General features: G+C 40.6%; 1 protein-coding gene across 8 annotated transcripts in view; it reads right to left on the bottom strand.

Annotated features, from left to right (window-relative positions):
• dennd4c (DENN/MADD domain containing 4C) overlaps positions 1-18,390 on the bottom strand; it is a 173,142-nt gene that overhangs the window by 127,731 nt on the left and 27,021 nt on the right. For all 8 annotated transcript variants that reach the window (XM_067261180.1, XM_067261185.1, XM_067261182.1 and 5 more), the window contains exons 3-4: positions 13,730-13,982; positions 13,481-13,550 (exon numbers count right to left, since the gene is read on the bottom strand). In XM_067261180.1, the coding sequence (XP_067117281.1) occupies positions 13,481-13,550; positions 13,730-13,982 (323 nt within the window). The remainder of the gene's footprint in view (positions 1-13,480; positions 13,551-13,729; positions 13,983-18,390) is intronic.

Raw genomic sequence — 18,390 nt, 5'->3', positions numbered from 1 at the left:
CGGCATTTTCTTTTCGTTTCACTAACATCTTCTGCTTGTGCACTTCTTTTTGTCTAACACAGATAATAGTGCATCTTTGAGGTTCTCTACCATTTCATTCAGAGAGTAATCATGGTTAGTCGGCTCATATTGAGAAAATTGTTCAGAAAATGTCTCATAGCTGTATCCTCTAAATATCTTCTATGGACTAAGAATTCTTTTTTGTTTTTTGATAGGATAATTTCCACATTAAAAAGTATATAATGATGGTCTGAGGGGGTAGATCAGTTATTGAAATATTATTGATATTTAGTCCAGTTGTTATCACTAGATCAAGTGTGTTTCTGTGCCGGTGTGTTGGGTCTGTTATGTGTTGAGTTAGATTGAAACTGTCGAGGAGATTTAAGAGCTCAATAGTTCTTGGGTCTGCTTTTTATTTACTTGGATATTTAAGTCTCCGTTTAAGTACTCTGTCATATCTAGTGACACATAGTGATAATAGTTCAGAGAATTCTTGTATGAATATTGGCGAGTGCTTGGGTGGCCGATATATAATAACAAAAAGTATTGATTCGGTTTTCAGCTCTATAGAAAGATATTCATATGATGTGAATTCACCCAACTCAGTTATTTAGAACAACAGTTTAGAGGAGAAAATAGCTGCGACTCCTCCACCTTTTTTTGATGTCCTAGAAACTTGGTGAAAGCTGTAATCGGGCAGACACGCTTCTATCAATGTTGCTGTTGACGAGTCATTGTTTAGCCAGGTTTCTGTTAGACAGATGCAGTCTAAGTTGTCAGATCATTAACTAGAAATGTTTTGTTATTTTGTGATCTAACATTTAGAAGGGCCAGTTTCATCTGTGGGGTATTAACAGATAAAACAGGGGTAGATAAATCTGTTGGAAGAATATGGATAGTTATGTGACTTCTAACACTAGTTTCAGGTTTGTAACCATGCTTTTTACCATGCCATTTTCTGTTTGTGATGATGACCGGTATGTCCAATGAAATAGCATGGTGGCTGTCCTAGCGTAGCTTTTCTTTGGGAAAGTCTATGTCACTGAGCTGTTCCATCACAAGGGAATTCATCCGGGGGGGTGCAGATCTGTGCAGGGCCCATGTCCTTGCAGGAGGCTGTTTGAATGTTCTGTTCTGTTCCATGGGAGGTTGTTTGGGAGGTGTCAGTCAGCTTAGACACAACAGGGATAGGGAGAGAAACTTGATTTGTGGTCAAGAGCACGTGACTGATGTTTGCTGTTAGTAGTCGAGATCCTCTACGGTTTGGGTGGAGTCTGTCAGCTTGAAAACGGTCTGCACAGTTCCAGAACACATTGAAATTATAGATTAATCGGTAACCCTTCCTTTTACAGTCCCTTAAGTACTAGGTATTTACATAGAAAGTAAAGGGTATGTTATGTGTTTTATTGGGTATTACCGATTGGTACCAAAGTGGTAAATACCTAGATAATTAGGTAAAGACAGAAGACAAAACTTAGTATTTACCTGGAAACTTATAAATATTACTATTTAAATACCGCTGGTAGTAAGTTGGTAACTACGGGAGATATATATGGTAAATTATAATGTGTTATTGGGTAAATACCACTGCTACTAAGTAGGTAAAGACGGCCAAGCTCCAGCAGAATTACGAACAAAATACTCTACTATTACCCTGCAGTTACCTAAGGTTTATGTCGGTAACAGTCCACGTCTAATGAGAAGATAAGATAGTACTTTACAATAAAATACCTTTTCAGATACATTTATCGATGATGGCCTCATTTACTTGGCTGGTATAGTTACCTACCTCCGCGGGAAGTTTTCCTCTACTGTCATGATAAATCTTCTTGGATACTGGGTATGTTCTTGCGCATGTTTGGACTATTTACTCAGTAAGTAATATGAAACTGGACTGTAAAAGGAAGCCGTGTTTGTTTCCATGGTGTTACCAGACCAGGTCTTACCATACCCTTTGTAAGCGAATACCTACGGTGGCCGACATATGCAAACACGCTGCAAATTAAGAAAACACATGCAAATAGACAAAACACAAGCAAATTAAGAAAACAATTTCATGAATTTGACAACACATGCGCAGCATTCAGCAAACGCGCTGCAAATACACACAACACAACCAAATACATAATCGCGTTGCAAAAACGAAAGCACGCAAACCAAAAACGCTGCAAATACATAAACGCGTTGCAAAAACGAAAGCACACAAACCAAAAACGCTGCAAATACATAAATGCGTTGCAAAAACGAAAGCACACAAACCAAAAACGCTGCAAATACATAAACGCGTTGCAAAAACGAAAGCACGCAAACCAAAAACGCTGCAAATACATAAACGCGTTGCAAAAACGAAAGCACGCAAACCAAAAACGCTGCAAATACATAAACACGTTGCAAAAACGAAAGCACGCAAACCAAAAACGCTGCATCCAGTTTTCACAACGAAGTTGTCCAGGCCTCTAGGGGGAGCGCTAAGTGGAACATCTTGATTTTCGGCCCCATGGAGCGAAAGAGAGCATATGAGAAGTTTGGACCAACATCGAAGTAAAGAGGCGACATAAAAAGGTTATTTTTATTTTTACATGCCGCCCTCCTCTTTTACAGTTTTTCAAGAGAGCAACTTCGATTTTGGTCCCATTTCCAAAACAAACTTCTCATATGTCTCTCTCTCTCGCTCCATGGGGCCGAAAATCAAGATGTTCCACTTAGGACATTCCCCCCGAAGCAAATAGGGTGAAGTGCCTTGCCCAAGGACACGACGTCAATTGACACAGCCTGGAATCGAACTGGCAACCTTCAGATTACTAGCCCGACTCCCTCACCGCTCAGCCATCTGACTCCCTGTGTTGATGTATGTTATGTGCTATATATGCGCTTGTACTGCAGGTACACTTTTCTGTTGCTTATATGTGAACTGGGTGTGTCTACGTTACTGTATGTTTATTGACTTATTTTAACCTTAGTATGTTATTTGATATTTTGTAATTTTAGGCTGCCTTTAAACATCTGGCTGGGGACAGCAGATGAAAATTAGCCTCTCTGGCTAACTCTGGCGCACTTACAGTTTTGCTGTTGATCAGTGTGCATTGTCCCTGAAAAAAGAAAAAAAAAAGAAAAAAGAAAAGCTGTTCCCAAGATTTGTCCTGCTTAAAAAGCATCAAACTCCAGTCTGCTGTTTTATAACTTGGTTCTATGAGAAGCCTTTAAAAAACGTGTAAATCACATTAATTGTTGACATTCTCCTTAGAAGTTGAGGCAAACTGATCATCCACATCCTCAAACACCTGAATGGCATCCATGGGCTCATAACTGCTCATCTGTACAAGTAAACACCACTGTGATTTCCCACACTGACAAGAAGACTTACATGTGTCTAACATAACTCCTACAATAACTTTGATCAGTGCATTAAGACAAGCATCTTATTGACAGTGTGGGAATTACCATTTACATGTACACAGGGTGTAGTGTATTGTGTTATAACATGTATAGTACATAATGATGTAATTAGTATGTGGCTACAAGAAAGTATGTATGTGGTATGTAATAAGATGGCTCAATAAAAGAAGTCAAGTTATGTGAACATCCTTGTCGTCTGGCTCATAGAAACAACCATAAGACAGGGGATTGCATTGGAGTTAAGGAGCGGTAGGGTGTAGGAGACGTCAATCAAATTTCATTTTATGTCCAAGTCAATCACAAGGTCGCCGGTTCGATTTCCGCTTCTAGGTTTTTGTATTGAACTTCAGAAGGTTGAATTTCATCATCCAGCAAAGTATCATCACTACAATGGGCAGTAAACGCGTCCTCGATCGGTCCACCGAAAAGGGACTGAGTGACGCGACCCTGCACTTGGTGACGAAGTCAATGCAGGCTAACGTGGCACTCACTTGGCGAACAAATAATTTTGGAGTTTGACAGCAAACTATATTAAATACTGACAATCTGGCTGTCTTCACCATCATCATATCTGTTAAACATTGCCCTCCTCCTGCTTTTTGGTTTAGAATTGACCGAAATACGAAATTATGAATTTAGTCCTATGACACGAACAATCATGGCTGTGGTCTAAGACTATGCGGTCTACCGGGCAACCCATTCTCACAAATGACAACTTTTACACGACACAAAAAATCAGAGACTGTGGTTACACTAGGGGTGGGCAGTATACCGGTATGAACACGAATACCGGTTTTGCATTGTGCCATGATATGGATTTTGCCATATCATGGATATCACGATATATTAATACATGTATTAAGTAAAGCCTTTCTGCTTGGTATAAAATTTAAGTCAAGTAATACTGCCTATTGGGCTAGTTCAAATTTGTGCTGCAAACATGCAGCATGGACGCTGCACACATTGTCAGGTGGCTGAGCGGTGAGGGAATCGGGCTAGTAATCCGAAGGTTGCCAGTTCAATTCCCGGTCATGCAACACGTTGTGTCCTTGGGCAAGGCACTTCACCCTACTTGCCTCGGGGGAATGTCCCTGTACTTACTGTAAGTCGCTCTGGATAAGAGCGTCTGCTAAATGACTAAATGCAAATGTAAACAAACAAGCTAGCGCAATTCCAGAAGAAGCAAACATTCATATGAGTAAACTGCTTTTGTTGGCAAGCGTTAATGATGTCTGAAAATAATGCCAGTGGGTTTGATTTGCCGGACAAAGAAGAATTGGTTAAAAAACATTGGGCCTCTTCTGTCGTTTGGCATTGGTTTGGTTTCAAGTTATCCGACATCGACCAACAAAAACACTACTCTGTAAGTTGTGTCGTCGAATTGTGCTAGACAAAGGTGGAAACACTAGCAATCTTTTTCACCACCTGAAAGCCATGCATGTGGAAATTTGGAAAATTCAACTCATGTGACACTCCGGAGTTACCCAATCCAAATCCGTGCGGGTAGATTAGCCGCTGCAGCACGGATTGCATTGTCATGACATTTTAATAATAACTAATATATCGTGATATATACCGATACCGTCAGTGCTTACGAATTATACCGTGATAAACATTATCTACACTCATATCTAACCGATACTCGGGCATAAGTTTGGGCTGAGTCCACAATTTTTACAACGTCTGGCTCCGCCCCTTAGCCTGGCTCTGCCCTCCTACATACTTCCGCTCAATTTTTATTTTGCTTCTGTACTAGGTCTGGCCATTCGGTAAGTAAGTCAGATTTTTCAGGTTGATTTTCAACCGGCCAATCAGCGAACAGATGGAGTGGCTGAGAACGATGACGTTAAATGTCGTGCGCTAGTTTGTGTTGTAGTTCCGTAATGGCGGCGGAGAAAGATGCGAGCGAAGCCATTCAGTCCAGTTTGGCAACGCTGCCGAATATCCAACAGCTAAAGCCGGAGCAAGAACAAGTTTTGCTGGTGGCAATGATGTTGTGGCCCTCCCCCCCCCCACGGGGTTCGGAAAAAGTTAGATTTTCCAGCTACGGCAGCCAGCTCTGTAACAGTAGTGGTGAAGGAATTGGCTAAGGCGAACGCTAGCGATTGGTTAAGGCAGATCAGAGTGGCTCTGGGCAGATCCAATAGTTTTAAACTTCAACAGAGTACCCGCCTACAAGGAAGTCAACGCTTGTCAATGGAGCGAGGCCAGACTCTGTACAAATGCAATGTACGAGAGTCTGGTTAGGACCAGGCTATCCGCCCCTACCTACCGCCACAAATATAATCACATTCTGTGGGAAACATTGTTGAGGATGTGGTTAACTAAGCTCAGCATATGTTGATTAACGTGTTGTTAATCTTCGTTAATGTTGACGAGGCTAGCATAATTCGAGCGCAAAGTTTGTATGGAAATTAGAAGGAATAAAACAAAAAAGAAAATGGCAAGATTTCTTGACCGACTTTTGTCTTCAAGACCCCTTCAATTACAAATAAGAAAGAGACATGTACAAGATAACGCAAGTCGCGCTAACACGAATAAGTTTCACTTGGGTAAACGTCAACTTAGACTTAAGCCTCAAGCCGTTCCACTAACGTTCCGTTCCACTAACAGGTAACGCTAATTCAAGCTAGACCTCAATAAGCTTAGACTGTGCAGCCCAGATCAGGCGATCGTCGAGAAGAGGAGTTATGTCGCAAAAAGCAAAGCATAAAACAGCAGAGTGGTGATGTTTCAGCAGCGTAAATTTTTTTTTTTGTTTTTTTTTTTGTTTTTTTTTTTGTCCCCAAAAAGGGCAATGTTGCCGCTATTAACATGGCAAGGGAGACAACTTGTCAAACCATTACGACTGTTAAAATGCGTAAATTGTAGACCTACCAAATTTACTTAACATATATATATATGCATTTAGGCCTACTACTAATTAGCATAATTTGATGAGCTGTCTGAAACCGTTCTGACAGTAGGCTGACTATGGCCGATATTATCAACAGGAGATTGAAAATAATAGCCCAAAAAAAGAAGGTGACAGCAATTGAAAATTGTAGGATAAAATTCTAAAAACTGAAGGCCATGGTTAATTGCACTTGATGTGGGCTAACTATGTTTTTGTCTTCACATCTTGAACAAAATTAATAAATTACTTCAAAATAACTTTGCCACACACATTTATTAACTGATAAGCTAAATGCTGAGCTTTAAGATAAAAGGGAAAGATAACCATGACTAAAATGGGGATTCACTGAAATAACTAGTATTGCACAGATCCAGCACCGACTTCAGATCAGAAGGTGACCAAAACTGTAGCACACTTTGCTTGGCAGAACAGTCATTTAAAATTGCTCAGCATGACTAAGAATGTATCATTATTATATTACGCGTGCATATTTAATCCAAATCCAATTATTACTATTCTGGCTGACAGTGTATGGACAGCTGCCCCATATTTACAGATTTCCAATTAACATAGTCTGCCTCCACAGATCCAGAGGGGGCTTGGACAGTGACAGACTTTGGCTGTGCCAAGGGTTGTCACAGCCTCACTTTGGGAAAGCATGCCCTAGTGGGAACATTAGGGGAGACTGTTGGGCACAGCATCTAATCGTCTTCTTTGGAAAGGGCAACATTTGGGACACTGTCATGTAGGGGCAGCATAAATGGCACTTCATAACAGCACCCTTTTCCATTGGAAGTAAGGGCATGGGAACAGTCCAATTTAGACCATTGTAAGGGCACCTTAAAGGGCACTGCATCACATTTTCTCTACTATAAAAGGAACTCATTAAGACATGTTTTTAAATTTATAGAGGGAACACTCATTTATTGCATTGGGCATCCTGTGCACAAGCATATTTCACAATGTGAATGGCAGACAGTAGGGCACTTGGTCTAATTTTTGCCACTCAAGGGCATTTTAGAAACACTTTTTCAACCCTGGGGGCACCAGGCAGTCACCCCTTGAGTCTTACAGTGGGCCTAGATACACCCATGGGGACAGTATATTGCACCTATAACATTGGGGAAGCCAGAAGGAGAGGTAATATAGAGGCTTGTCAACAAATAGGCTACTTTAAACAATGAAAATACTTTATACAATTGAATAAAAAGTCTCCTTGATTCTTTGTGTTTCAAGATGACCTGAAAAACTGATGATAATATTCAGGTACTGCTTTGGAGCAAGGTATACCCTTCATATTTCCTGGCATTAGAGGTGGAACCGTACATGTATTCGTACCGAACTGTACGGTTCGGTGCATGAAATTACACGGAGAATACACAGTATAACAATAAATAAAACTTGGGTGCAAATTAATTTATGTAATGCGGAACTACTGTTCGATACTCGTGTTCTTTAGGGCCATCTAATCTGTATCTCTGAAGCTCTGATTGGCGCCGCCGTGAGTCAAGAGATCCTTTGTGTGGCTAGCTAGCAGCACAAAGGACGAGTATGGCGAGTGGTGACCCTTGAAAGATGGAGAACCCGCCGGCCTTTTTAGGATTGCAAGTTTGGGAAAACTTCGGTTTCCCATTCAGTTACAGTAGTACAGGCGAGAGAGTGGTGGATAAGACAAGCACTGTGTGTCGGCGTTGTTAAGCAGTTGTGGGCAGTGACGTGCAGTCTGAGTAGGCAATGTTTACCCTGCCAAAATTCAAACTTAAACATTTTTATTAAATAATTGTATTTAATAAACTTGTATTTTTAATGTTTATTCTTTTGATTTATATATGCAATATGTGTGTTATTCCAATTGTTTAGACGTTACGATGACGAACGTAGCAGTTACGCATAATCAAATAATTTTTTTTTTTAGAATAAGCAGTGCTTTTACTCTCCGTTCACTGCGGACGACAAGCGAAAAACTCACTTGCGCACTTTGATCCTGTATTCTTCAACTTGTACAGTACCAGTCAAAAGTTTGGACACATTTTCCCATTCAAGTTCCTAGCCTCTTACTGACATAATCGGTTGTGGGGTATGTGAGTGGAAATACATCTAACATGCTAACGCATATAAACGCATCTGGCGTGTGCTAAATGAATAAAAATATCCGACGCCATCACCCAGGTGTGCCCATCACTGGAACGAGACAAAAACAAAAAGTTCAACTTCTCCCTACAGTGCTTAACCAGCCATTAGATACACATACAAATAGGGCCAAAAAAATTACTGACGCAATCGGAATTTACATGTCATCTTCAATGCGCTGTATTCAGTCATAGAGGGACCTGGTTTGTTTTGCTTTTCCCTCCGTTGTACCGAACTCGTACCGAACCGTGATGTCTGAACCGAACCGTGACTTCAGTGTACCGTTCCACCACTACCTGGCATAGTTGCCCGTTCAAAAATGTCCCACATGCAAAGACACACAGAGATGCAGACAGACTGAACAGTGTCAAGGCTTGGCTACAGTGAGTTTGCTTTCTTGTGTGTGATTCCAGCAGACTACATAGTATAGGCCTACCTACATAGACTGCAGTCTACTACCCTCCTTTCTACTATTCTAGTCTACTACTCTCCTTTCTATTACTTTCTACAAAGGATGGTAGGCTGCTCTTATGTGTTCATTGCCATCCTTAAGAGTTGCTAAAGTATGTATTTACTTTTTTTAAGATTGACAAATTAAATCTATCTAGATAAACTATGCTGGGCCTGCTGAACCTATAATTATTCCACAGATACTGGTCAGGGAAGCATTACTTCTGTCTCTGAAGACCCTTGGGATAAACGCTCTTTGTATAATCTGAGCACCTTCATCCACCACAGGCTTGTCAAAGAACGGATACGCCATAATTAGTGTGTTTGCTGCAAGCAAAAACACTATTGTTATTCTGCATACTTATTGGGTGTGCTTTGCCTTCGGCAAGGGCACAACCTTTGTTCTCTCACATATATATTATTGGGTGTGCTTTGCCTTCGGCAAGGGTACAACCTTTGTTCTCTCACATATATATTAATATTTTTATTATTCTTTTTGCCCCCCTAAAACTCAGTCAATATTTGGCCTACATAGACAACCTAGGTGTCAAAAGTTTTGTCTTGGTAGCGATTGAATTGCTTCTATTGGGATTTACGTTCCGTTGCATGGTTTAAGTGGAAATTAAGTTTTTGTGGCGAAAAGTGAAGCTAACGGTGGCTAACTTGCTAGCCACAGTCAATGACGCTACTTACGTCACTAACATCACGAAAACTCGCGTGACTACCTCTAGCAGAACATTAGTTTAGCAGCTCGTTAACTTCTGGGAGATAGCTAAGCTAACTGCTTTACTGCAAGGCAGCTTCAGAAACGCAACAAGCAAAGAGGCCAGGGTGATAACTATTTACTAATTTTACTTTCTGATATGACACACAATTGTGACGTGTAATGTACAATATAAGATGATTTTATTAAGGAAGTACATCTACTTTCGGAAACAGTAATCTACTATGTCACTGAAGTATTAGCATCATGACATTAGTCTCTGTTGCCCGGGCAACACATACTACAGTGGTCTATGATGCATCTCTTTTCAATCGTTAAAATAAACATTCCTCACAAATACATTTTCGTTGTATGATTTATTATGACATTACATTACAAGTAAACGATTTGTGGGTGAAATTATCATTACCTGTGGTTTCAAACCAGTGTTGCTCACTGAAACGCTGTAGCCTACACGAGACACTACAAAAACATCTACAGCTGTAGGAACTCAAACGGCGACAGAACATGTTCGCCACTCCCCTTTCTTAAATAAAAAATCTATCCAACTACTAACCTTAACTTCATTGCCACAGCCTAAACTTTGTCAATCTGTTCATGAAAATAATTAATTTCAGCCTAAACCGTACAACGGAACGTTAAATCCAATTCAACCAACGCAATCGCTACCAAGACGAACACAGCAGTAGTCTAGTACTGTACCGTGGTACAATTTACCGGGGCAGCTTCTCCACACAGGGCTATATCGCACTTGGCGTTGTTACTGACAATGATCGCTACCAGTGAGCTTTTTATGAAAGCGATTTTGCACTAAATAAATGTCAAGCTTACTTACATTTTGGGGGGCATATTTTCAGTTAGCAGATGGTACTGTTTGAACTTGGGTGGAGGAGGAGGGTTGTCCAGCAACGGCAGCTGGAGTTGGCACCGTTGCTTCTCGAAGACAGGTATGCATGGTGAGCGCAGTCAGCGCACCCCAACTTCGTAGAAAGTATCCATCGTTGACAATAATAAGCCTCAAAAATAAGAGCCAGGGCTCTACAGTGCAACTATTTCACTTGCATATGCCCCTAAAATTTGATGCGTGCGCGAACTGGATTTTTTTTTACGAGCACAGTCAGTGTGTGAGTAAAGACTAGCCTCCCCCGCCCCGCTGCTGATCATTCAAAACATAGTCACCGGGAGCATGGCTCTGTGGGCTGCTTAAGCATCTTGTTGAACAATAACAGGGATGAGATAAAAAGGGTTGGGTTTGGTTAGCTGGTCATTTAGCTATATCAGGTGCCTTTTGTTGAAACATGTTCGTAACTTTTCATAACGTCTTGAACAATGACGGCTTGTCAATGTCACTTTTTGTCAACCAACCAATCACAGTCATTTATACTAGTTACTCATCCAGGTTGTGGATAGTACATCTGTAGATTTAGCCAGAGCCAGGATCCATTGTCCCAATATGCGCTGCTTTTATCCAGCCTCCTCCTGAGAGCAACACGTTCCCCTTGTTCTATTTGACATCTGTTTTACTTAACCCTCGTGCTGCCTTCGGGTCACATGACCCAAAGGTTCATAACGAACCATCGTTGTGTTTACCCAATTTTACCCAGTACAAAAACAAATGTAAATAATTTTATTTTAACCATTCCAAAGTGGGGGGTCTGAGACAGCCTGACAGTTAAAAGAAAATGCTTCACTTTGTTTTTGTATGAGGTAAATTTGTCGCAATACGACGGTGGGTCACAATGACTGATGGGTCAGAATGACCCGAAGATAACACAAGGGTTAAGTTATAAATGTTGTTCAGTAATATTGTTTACATGAAGTGTGGCGTGGGTTGTGTGGGTGCTGCTATATATTTAACATTTGCCAAATTCATTCATTTAGATGGTGGTTAGCTCAAGCTCACCCCAGAAAAGTATCAATAGTGGTATCAATAAAGACTCGGATCGTTAAGCAGTCTCGAAAATGGTATCGATATCGATAAAAATTAATGGTCCCCATCCCTAGTCCCACCGCTCAAGAGCGCCCGGTCCCAACACAAGATCTTCTCCTGTCTGGCCCCCCAATGGTGGCATCAACTCCCCACCTCCATCAGAGACATTGACTGTCTCCCCACCTTCAAGAAAAGGCTTAAGACGCACTTGTTCCGGGAGTACAATGGTACTTAGGAATGATTTGTTATGATCAGTGACCTATGCACTTTTGTAAAGCTCTCTCTTGGAAGTCGCTTTGGATAAAAGTGTCTGCTAAATGCATAAATGTAAATTGCAGTCACTGTCTCAGCCCATTGAGCTATTCTCAGTGTTGGCAATTCCTTCGGTCAGTTACTGTATAAAAAAAGTTATCTGATCTCCTGTGGCAAGCATTGTTAGATTCGGCCAAAGTTTAAACAGCTGTAAGTCAATCATATTTTGACAGACCAAGGTGAAATTGTTTATGGTACTTCAGAGTGATGTCATCTCGAACCCAATTAGGTTTGAAAAACCATCAGTCAAAATTATATTTGATTTATTGACACAAATATATTGAGGCAATGTGTCCATTTACATAAATACACCCAAATTCAGCCATTTTGTATTGCATTTCTTATTCCATTTGACCCAATATAAAGACCTGTATTCTACACATCTGTAACAAATTTCAAGTTGATTACTCTATGGTTCCTGGGGAGAATGGTTTTGAAGGTTGTACAGTCAGATGGCTGAGCGGTGAGGGAGTCGGGCTAGTAATCAGAAGGTTGCCAGTTCGATTCCCGGCTGTGCAAAATGACGTTGTGTCCTTGGGCAAGGCACTTCACCCTACTTGCCTCGGGGGAATGTCCCTGTACTCACTGTAAGTCGCTCTGGATAAGAGCGTCTGCTAAATGACTAAATGTACCAAATTTGGACAGTACAATAAATGTAATAAGTCTGACAATGTGGGTTATTGAGGCTTTTTTGTTCCCCATGAGAAATAAGGCATGTCTACCAATTTACAGGCATTTTGGAGTAATGGGGCAGCCTGGGAAATCATGTAGACTTTGGGCGTGGCTTATAGCGCCACCTATGGGCGTACATGGTCCACTAGCCGTCTGGGAGTAGTGAGTGACCTGTTGTATCATTGGGCCAAATTTGAATAAATCGGGACGAGGACTTTGAGCTATTGAGCCATTTAATGGAGAAATATAAGAATAAGAATAAGAATACGAACAAAAACAATAGGTTTCCTCCTACCGGCAGAACCCTAATAATAATAAAACTAACAAAAACAATAGGTGCCCTAGTAGCTTCGCTGCTTGGCCCCTAATAAAACTAACAAAAACAATAGGTGCCTTGCATTAGTTTGTCCTCCATTGTTAAACTGTGAAACCTAAAAATGTTTACCATGACCAACGGTTGCTAGGTTACAAGAAACAAGAAACCAATCCGATTGGCCAACGCTAGCATTTAATCCTCCTAATTTACATAAAGTTGAGAATATTTCAGCTCGCAACGTTCCGCTCGCCTTCCCACGAAGGAAGGCACTACGCAAGCGTTAATGCCCGGCTTCATTTAAAATGAATTGGAAGCCGACACTCCGCTCCGCCCACTTTGCTGTAGTGGACACGCACCGTTAGAGTGAAATAGAGCCAAATTTTTTGGTATATTAACCGTGTTAGAGGTAGCTAGTTTAACAGTTATCTTATACTACCCACAACCATCAGTGCAAGTGTTATGTTAACTAGCGATGACACTAGGGGATGCTTCTGTTGCGTGTAATGTCCATTTCAGAGCACCGATATTTAAATCGACAACTCAGGGAGTTTATTAAGTGAACAAAATCTGAGTTGCAATTTAGTCCTGTGGATACCTGGTTTCAGTACCCAACTCTATCCAAGATAGAGGATGAAAAAAAGTTATCTGACTTACCAGCTTTGTAATTGATAGAGTTGGAGGCGGACACAGACTTTTTGTAACACAGAAAAACACTGGAGCCCCACTGGAAAGAAAAACAAAAAAAATACATTTACCTTCATGTCAGAAGGACACAGCAAAAGCTGTTATCCATTGAAAAATAGAATACCTATTATTGCTAGTTATTAGTTTGTTATGGTAACAACTGCCATTATCCTTTTTACTGTAATTTCATGACTACGTGTGCAACTATATCACACTCACCATTCCACAGTTGAGGTTCTTGTCGACTTTGCAGAATGTGTGTGGAGGAGTCTCCCCCTTGCTGGTAATTATGACACAGATGTCAGTGACTGCCAGGGAATTCTGGGGCTGGACAGGTGGTGCACGGCGGAAGGTGATGAAGATGCGCTGTGAGGTGGCTGAGCTGTTGTTGACATTGGCACATCGACCATATGGGGTGGCCTGGATGATCTCACAGCCCTGGATGAGTCGCTCCTGGCCTTCATAAAGAACCCTTCATGTATTCAAAAAAATCAATGAGATGAAGGCGAAAGAAGTTAGTGGCAACAGTGAACAGTAAATATTCAGTATGAAAAGCCAACACAAATTAAAAGCTAAATTCATATCATTTTAGATAACAGACAACAAATGAGATCATAATGAATAAGTAAACATATGTAGGGTTGCAAAATTCCGGGAATATTCAAAGTTGGAAACTTTCCACGGGAATTAACGGGAATTAACAGGAATAAACTGGACATTTTGGGGTAATTTAACTGTATTTACCTTGTCATACGCAGACATGCATGCAAACATTTATAATACAACTTTTGTGTGGACATACATAAATCCTACTCTCACTGCTGTAAAAAGTTAGTCTACTGTATACAAATAAACTTGGTATTAAAATGAACATGGCTTCAGTTTACCAAGTAATCAATATGCTAGGTAATGACAAACAGTGTTGGGAAAGTTCACTTTCTACATGAACTAGTTCAGTTCATAGTTAAATTTTTGTAACTAAGTTCACAGCTCCAAAAATGTTGAGAGCTATAATTGAAATCTCTGTCTGCAATACCGCTCTTGGCCTCTACGCAATTCGGCGCTCTCACACTTGCCAGGCATAGGGATGAAATGTTCAGACGCAACACTGATGACAAAGACGTTTTTTCTTGCTTCAAAATAGGGGTTATGCGCAACATTCTTCCGGGTTCCACAAAACAGATGTAACTACTTCCGGCCGTCCGCTACTGATGTACACACAGCGTAGTAATGGCCACCTTCGGTGTTTACAGGAGCTAACGTTACCCTTAATTACAATTTCCGATGTACACCGTATTGCCAAACGGACGTCCAGAGCCCCGAGTACTCTGTTAGACAAGGTATTTAATAGGGATGGGCAAACAATGCCTTGTGAAGCTTTGGTGGTTTCTTCCGGATTGTGCCGAACCAAAGAGCCGAACTATTGGCGCATTTAAATTGGAGAGCACAGTGACATCTAGTGGTCAGCTAAAATTATAGCAGCCGTTTAAACTAACCGAATGAGATGTACCAGTAGTTTCTGACGGTACTTCGCCTGTTAATTATTCAATGTCGTTCATTTTTGTAAGGCTACGTGATGGTCTGATATTCGTGTTCATTCATTAAAACCATACATGTGTATTTGAGAACTGTGTAATTTTCATACAATAAATATGTTTTACTGTGATGTTCAACTAGTCTACACCACACTTTGTAATGTTCAGCAAACAGTATAAGGGCGGTAGAATGCTTAAGTGTATGGAAGTATTAAATGACCGCTGATACAGAGTAGTAGCCTACACGACCACTCTGCTTATATAGCTGTCTCTTTCCTTACATTTGTGATATGTATTGTGAATCAGGGGAATACTTGGGACAGTGGGGATGTGCTTGTGCAATATGAATAGGCAGTGTACCATAACGGGGTTCGGGGGAATGTGTTTGTGCAACAGTCTTATTTGATAATTTTTTTTAGTTCTTCTTCAGGAACAGGATTTGTTACTTGTTTGTTGTTGTTTAGAAGTGCGCCACAACTTTGAACCAGTTCGTGACGTCTGAAGCATTCAACGTCATCAATCACGTGGCATCGTAATTTGACACAAGCTCCAAACCACTTTTTCGAAACTGTGCGTATTGGTTTTGCGACACAAGCATCGATGCGTCAGTGCCAGACGTCCCATCCCTAGTATTTAAGTTTTACGCCTCCTCATTTATTCATAATTATGAAGGTATGTAATATATGTAGCTTTTGCTAATGGCATCGGATATAGCGATAGTGTTAGCTAACTAGTTAGTTTAGACTTGTATGCTATCAGTAGTGTAGTCTTTTATTTTTGCTCGCAGACGATTAAAACAGTCAAACGAAGACTGCATTTTAGCGATGGGGTTATAGTACCAACAGTATAATTACTACGATGTCCTGTGTGTTTATGCTGGTCAACCGTTATGTAATCCATCTGACTGTAGGTCTAATGTGTCGACTGTAGGTAGACCTTTGTTCTGGCAGGTGTTTCAGATTTCTAAAATATTGTTAGAATAATGATAAAAGTACTGAATGGATGAATGCTGTATCTTCTTGTCCACCAGTTTCAAACAAAGACAGGTTGACCGGTACTATCAGTGTCAGAGCAGCTTGTCACAGGTCTATGCAGATGAAAAACCACACAGCTTGAGAGTAGACTAATGTTTAGGGATGGGTTTGGGTTTTCTGTTCAATTTTGCAGTCTGTTCCAGTTCAATGACTGCAGCATAGCATGCGTTCATCAAGCCTCTCAGAACGAAAATATTTACATTACAACTGCTTTCATTTGACCATGAACATGTTCTCGACTATGTTAACGTTCTTCTGAGACACTTGATAAATGGCTATAGTCTACCTGTTAGTGGAGAAGTAAGGTAATTGGGGCAAAGTTGATTGACAGTAAATCTTTCTATTGCAACATATTTGGTATGGTATACCTCACCTCGTATTGTAATAGACTTGTAGGAAACCCCTTGTCAACAAACTTACCCCAGCAACTTTACTAGGCCAATTCTTAATTCAGCAGTATCTGAATAGTAGCAAATATCACTTCAAAAACAATTCAAAGGATACATCAGTATCAATGTTTGTCTAATTGTCTCTTTGTGTATTTTACACAGATAGTGCTACGTGATTCAGAACCTGTCGTCATGACCTCCAGTCAGTGTTCGTGCAAAGCTGGCACAGCAGTGTGCAACACTGCTGCACTGCTCTTTCAGACAGCTCATTACTCAGATCTCAATATCCAGGTTGTCCCCCCTGTTCATGCCTGCACAGAAACTGAACAACAATAGCACAAGCCCAGAACTGCAGTAAGGGTTGAGGCAAATGTACTGTATATGTATGTAAGAGTTAGGCTATGTATGCAGCAATACAAATTGTAAATTGCTAAAAGAAAGTATTGTGATCTAAGGTCAGAAGCATTTTGAGGTGCAGCGTAATATAGTGGAGACTCGAGCGGTAAATGGGACTGCACCCGACTACATCAAGTCTCTCCTCCAGCCTTACACACCTACCCGCCAACTACGGTCTTCTTCTGACAACCGCCTGGTGGGCCCACCGCTCAAGAGCGCCCGGTCCCAACACAAGCTCTTCTCCTGTCTGGCCCCCCAATGGTGGAATCATTTCCCCACCTCCATCAGAGACACTGACTGTCTCCCCACGTTCAAGAAAAGGCTCAAGACGCACTTGTTCCGGTACTTAGGAATGATTAACATCAGGTCCAGCCAGTTTCCTCCAGGATCACAATGACTCTTATTGAGAGACTTGTTGCTCTTGTTGGTTAGTTGTAACTGATTTAAAGTTATTGTACTCGTTGTGAATTATATTATTGTTGCTTGCTTTTTCTACAGGTACACACTTGCACTTCTGAAGTTCATGTTGTTTAATTGTAACTTGTCTAAACATGCTCTTATGGTTCTTCCCTTTGGGACTTATTTGGTTTTTCCCAATGTATGCTTCATGTTTTGGCTACCCGCAATGTTTGGGGCTATCTCGTTGTTATGATCAGTGACCTATGCACTTTTGTAAAGCTTGGAAGTCGCTTTGGATAAAAGCGTCTGCTAAATGCATAGATGTAACTATCCCTCCAACGTCAACAGCTGCAAAGTTCCATAGTCTTTGGGTCTTTTGCCAAATGATGGAGTGGAAAGGGGAAAGTGAACGTATGGACCAAAAGACTGGGGGTGGCATGTTTTGGATGGGAGATTTATGCCAATAATGACCATCAGGTCATTAGCAGAAGGATGATTGGATGAAGATTGGGCCGATGTATTTGTCATATGAATGGTGTTTCTGCCTATTCAAATTAGAGCATATTCAATAAGTGTGGAGCTCATGTGCATATTCAAATTACTTTCAAAAGAAACTTGTAATAAAAAGTTACGTTTCATTTATACTTTTACTATGTTAAGTTTTATTGTGGTATGAGTAAAGGAAAAATTAAGCCTATTTGGGTGTATTTTGGGCATATTCGATTAGTGTATAGCTCATTAACATATTAATATTCATTTTTAAAGAAACTTGTATTACAAAAATGTGTACTTGTCCTGGGTAGTTTCAGTGTGTAAAGTTTCATTTTGATAGGAGTAAAGGAAAAAAATAGCCCCATTGGGGTGTAATGTTGCCTGGCCTTATTGGCACACATCTCGGATTGATGAGAATTTAACATATTTCCTCAACTAGGATTTCTTAGGACTTTTAGTATGTTGTTCTGGACACCTCATAGAAATGATCTAAGCTGCAAAACATTTTGTTTACAATTAGTCTGTTGTAAAACGCTACTTTGCCTGGACTGATAGTAACAAAGTTAAATACTAGCTAGTTATAACAGTTACACAGAAAGAGACACAATATGACAACGAAGTCCAAGTGGACTCAA

The sequence above is a fragment of the Osmerus mordax genome, chromosome 23 (assembly GCF_038355195.1).
Source record: "Osmerus mordax isolate fOsmMor3 chromosome 23, fOsmMor3.pri, whole genome shotgun sequence".
NCBI lineage: Eukaryota > Metazoa > Chordata > Actinopteri > Osmeriformes > Osmeridae > Osmerus > Osmerus mordax.
The sequence above is the reverse complement of the archived record's forward strand: the minus strand, read 5'-3'. Positions and strand labels throughout refer to the sequence as shown.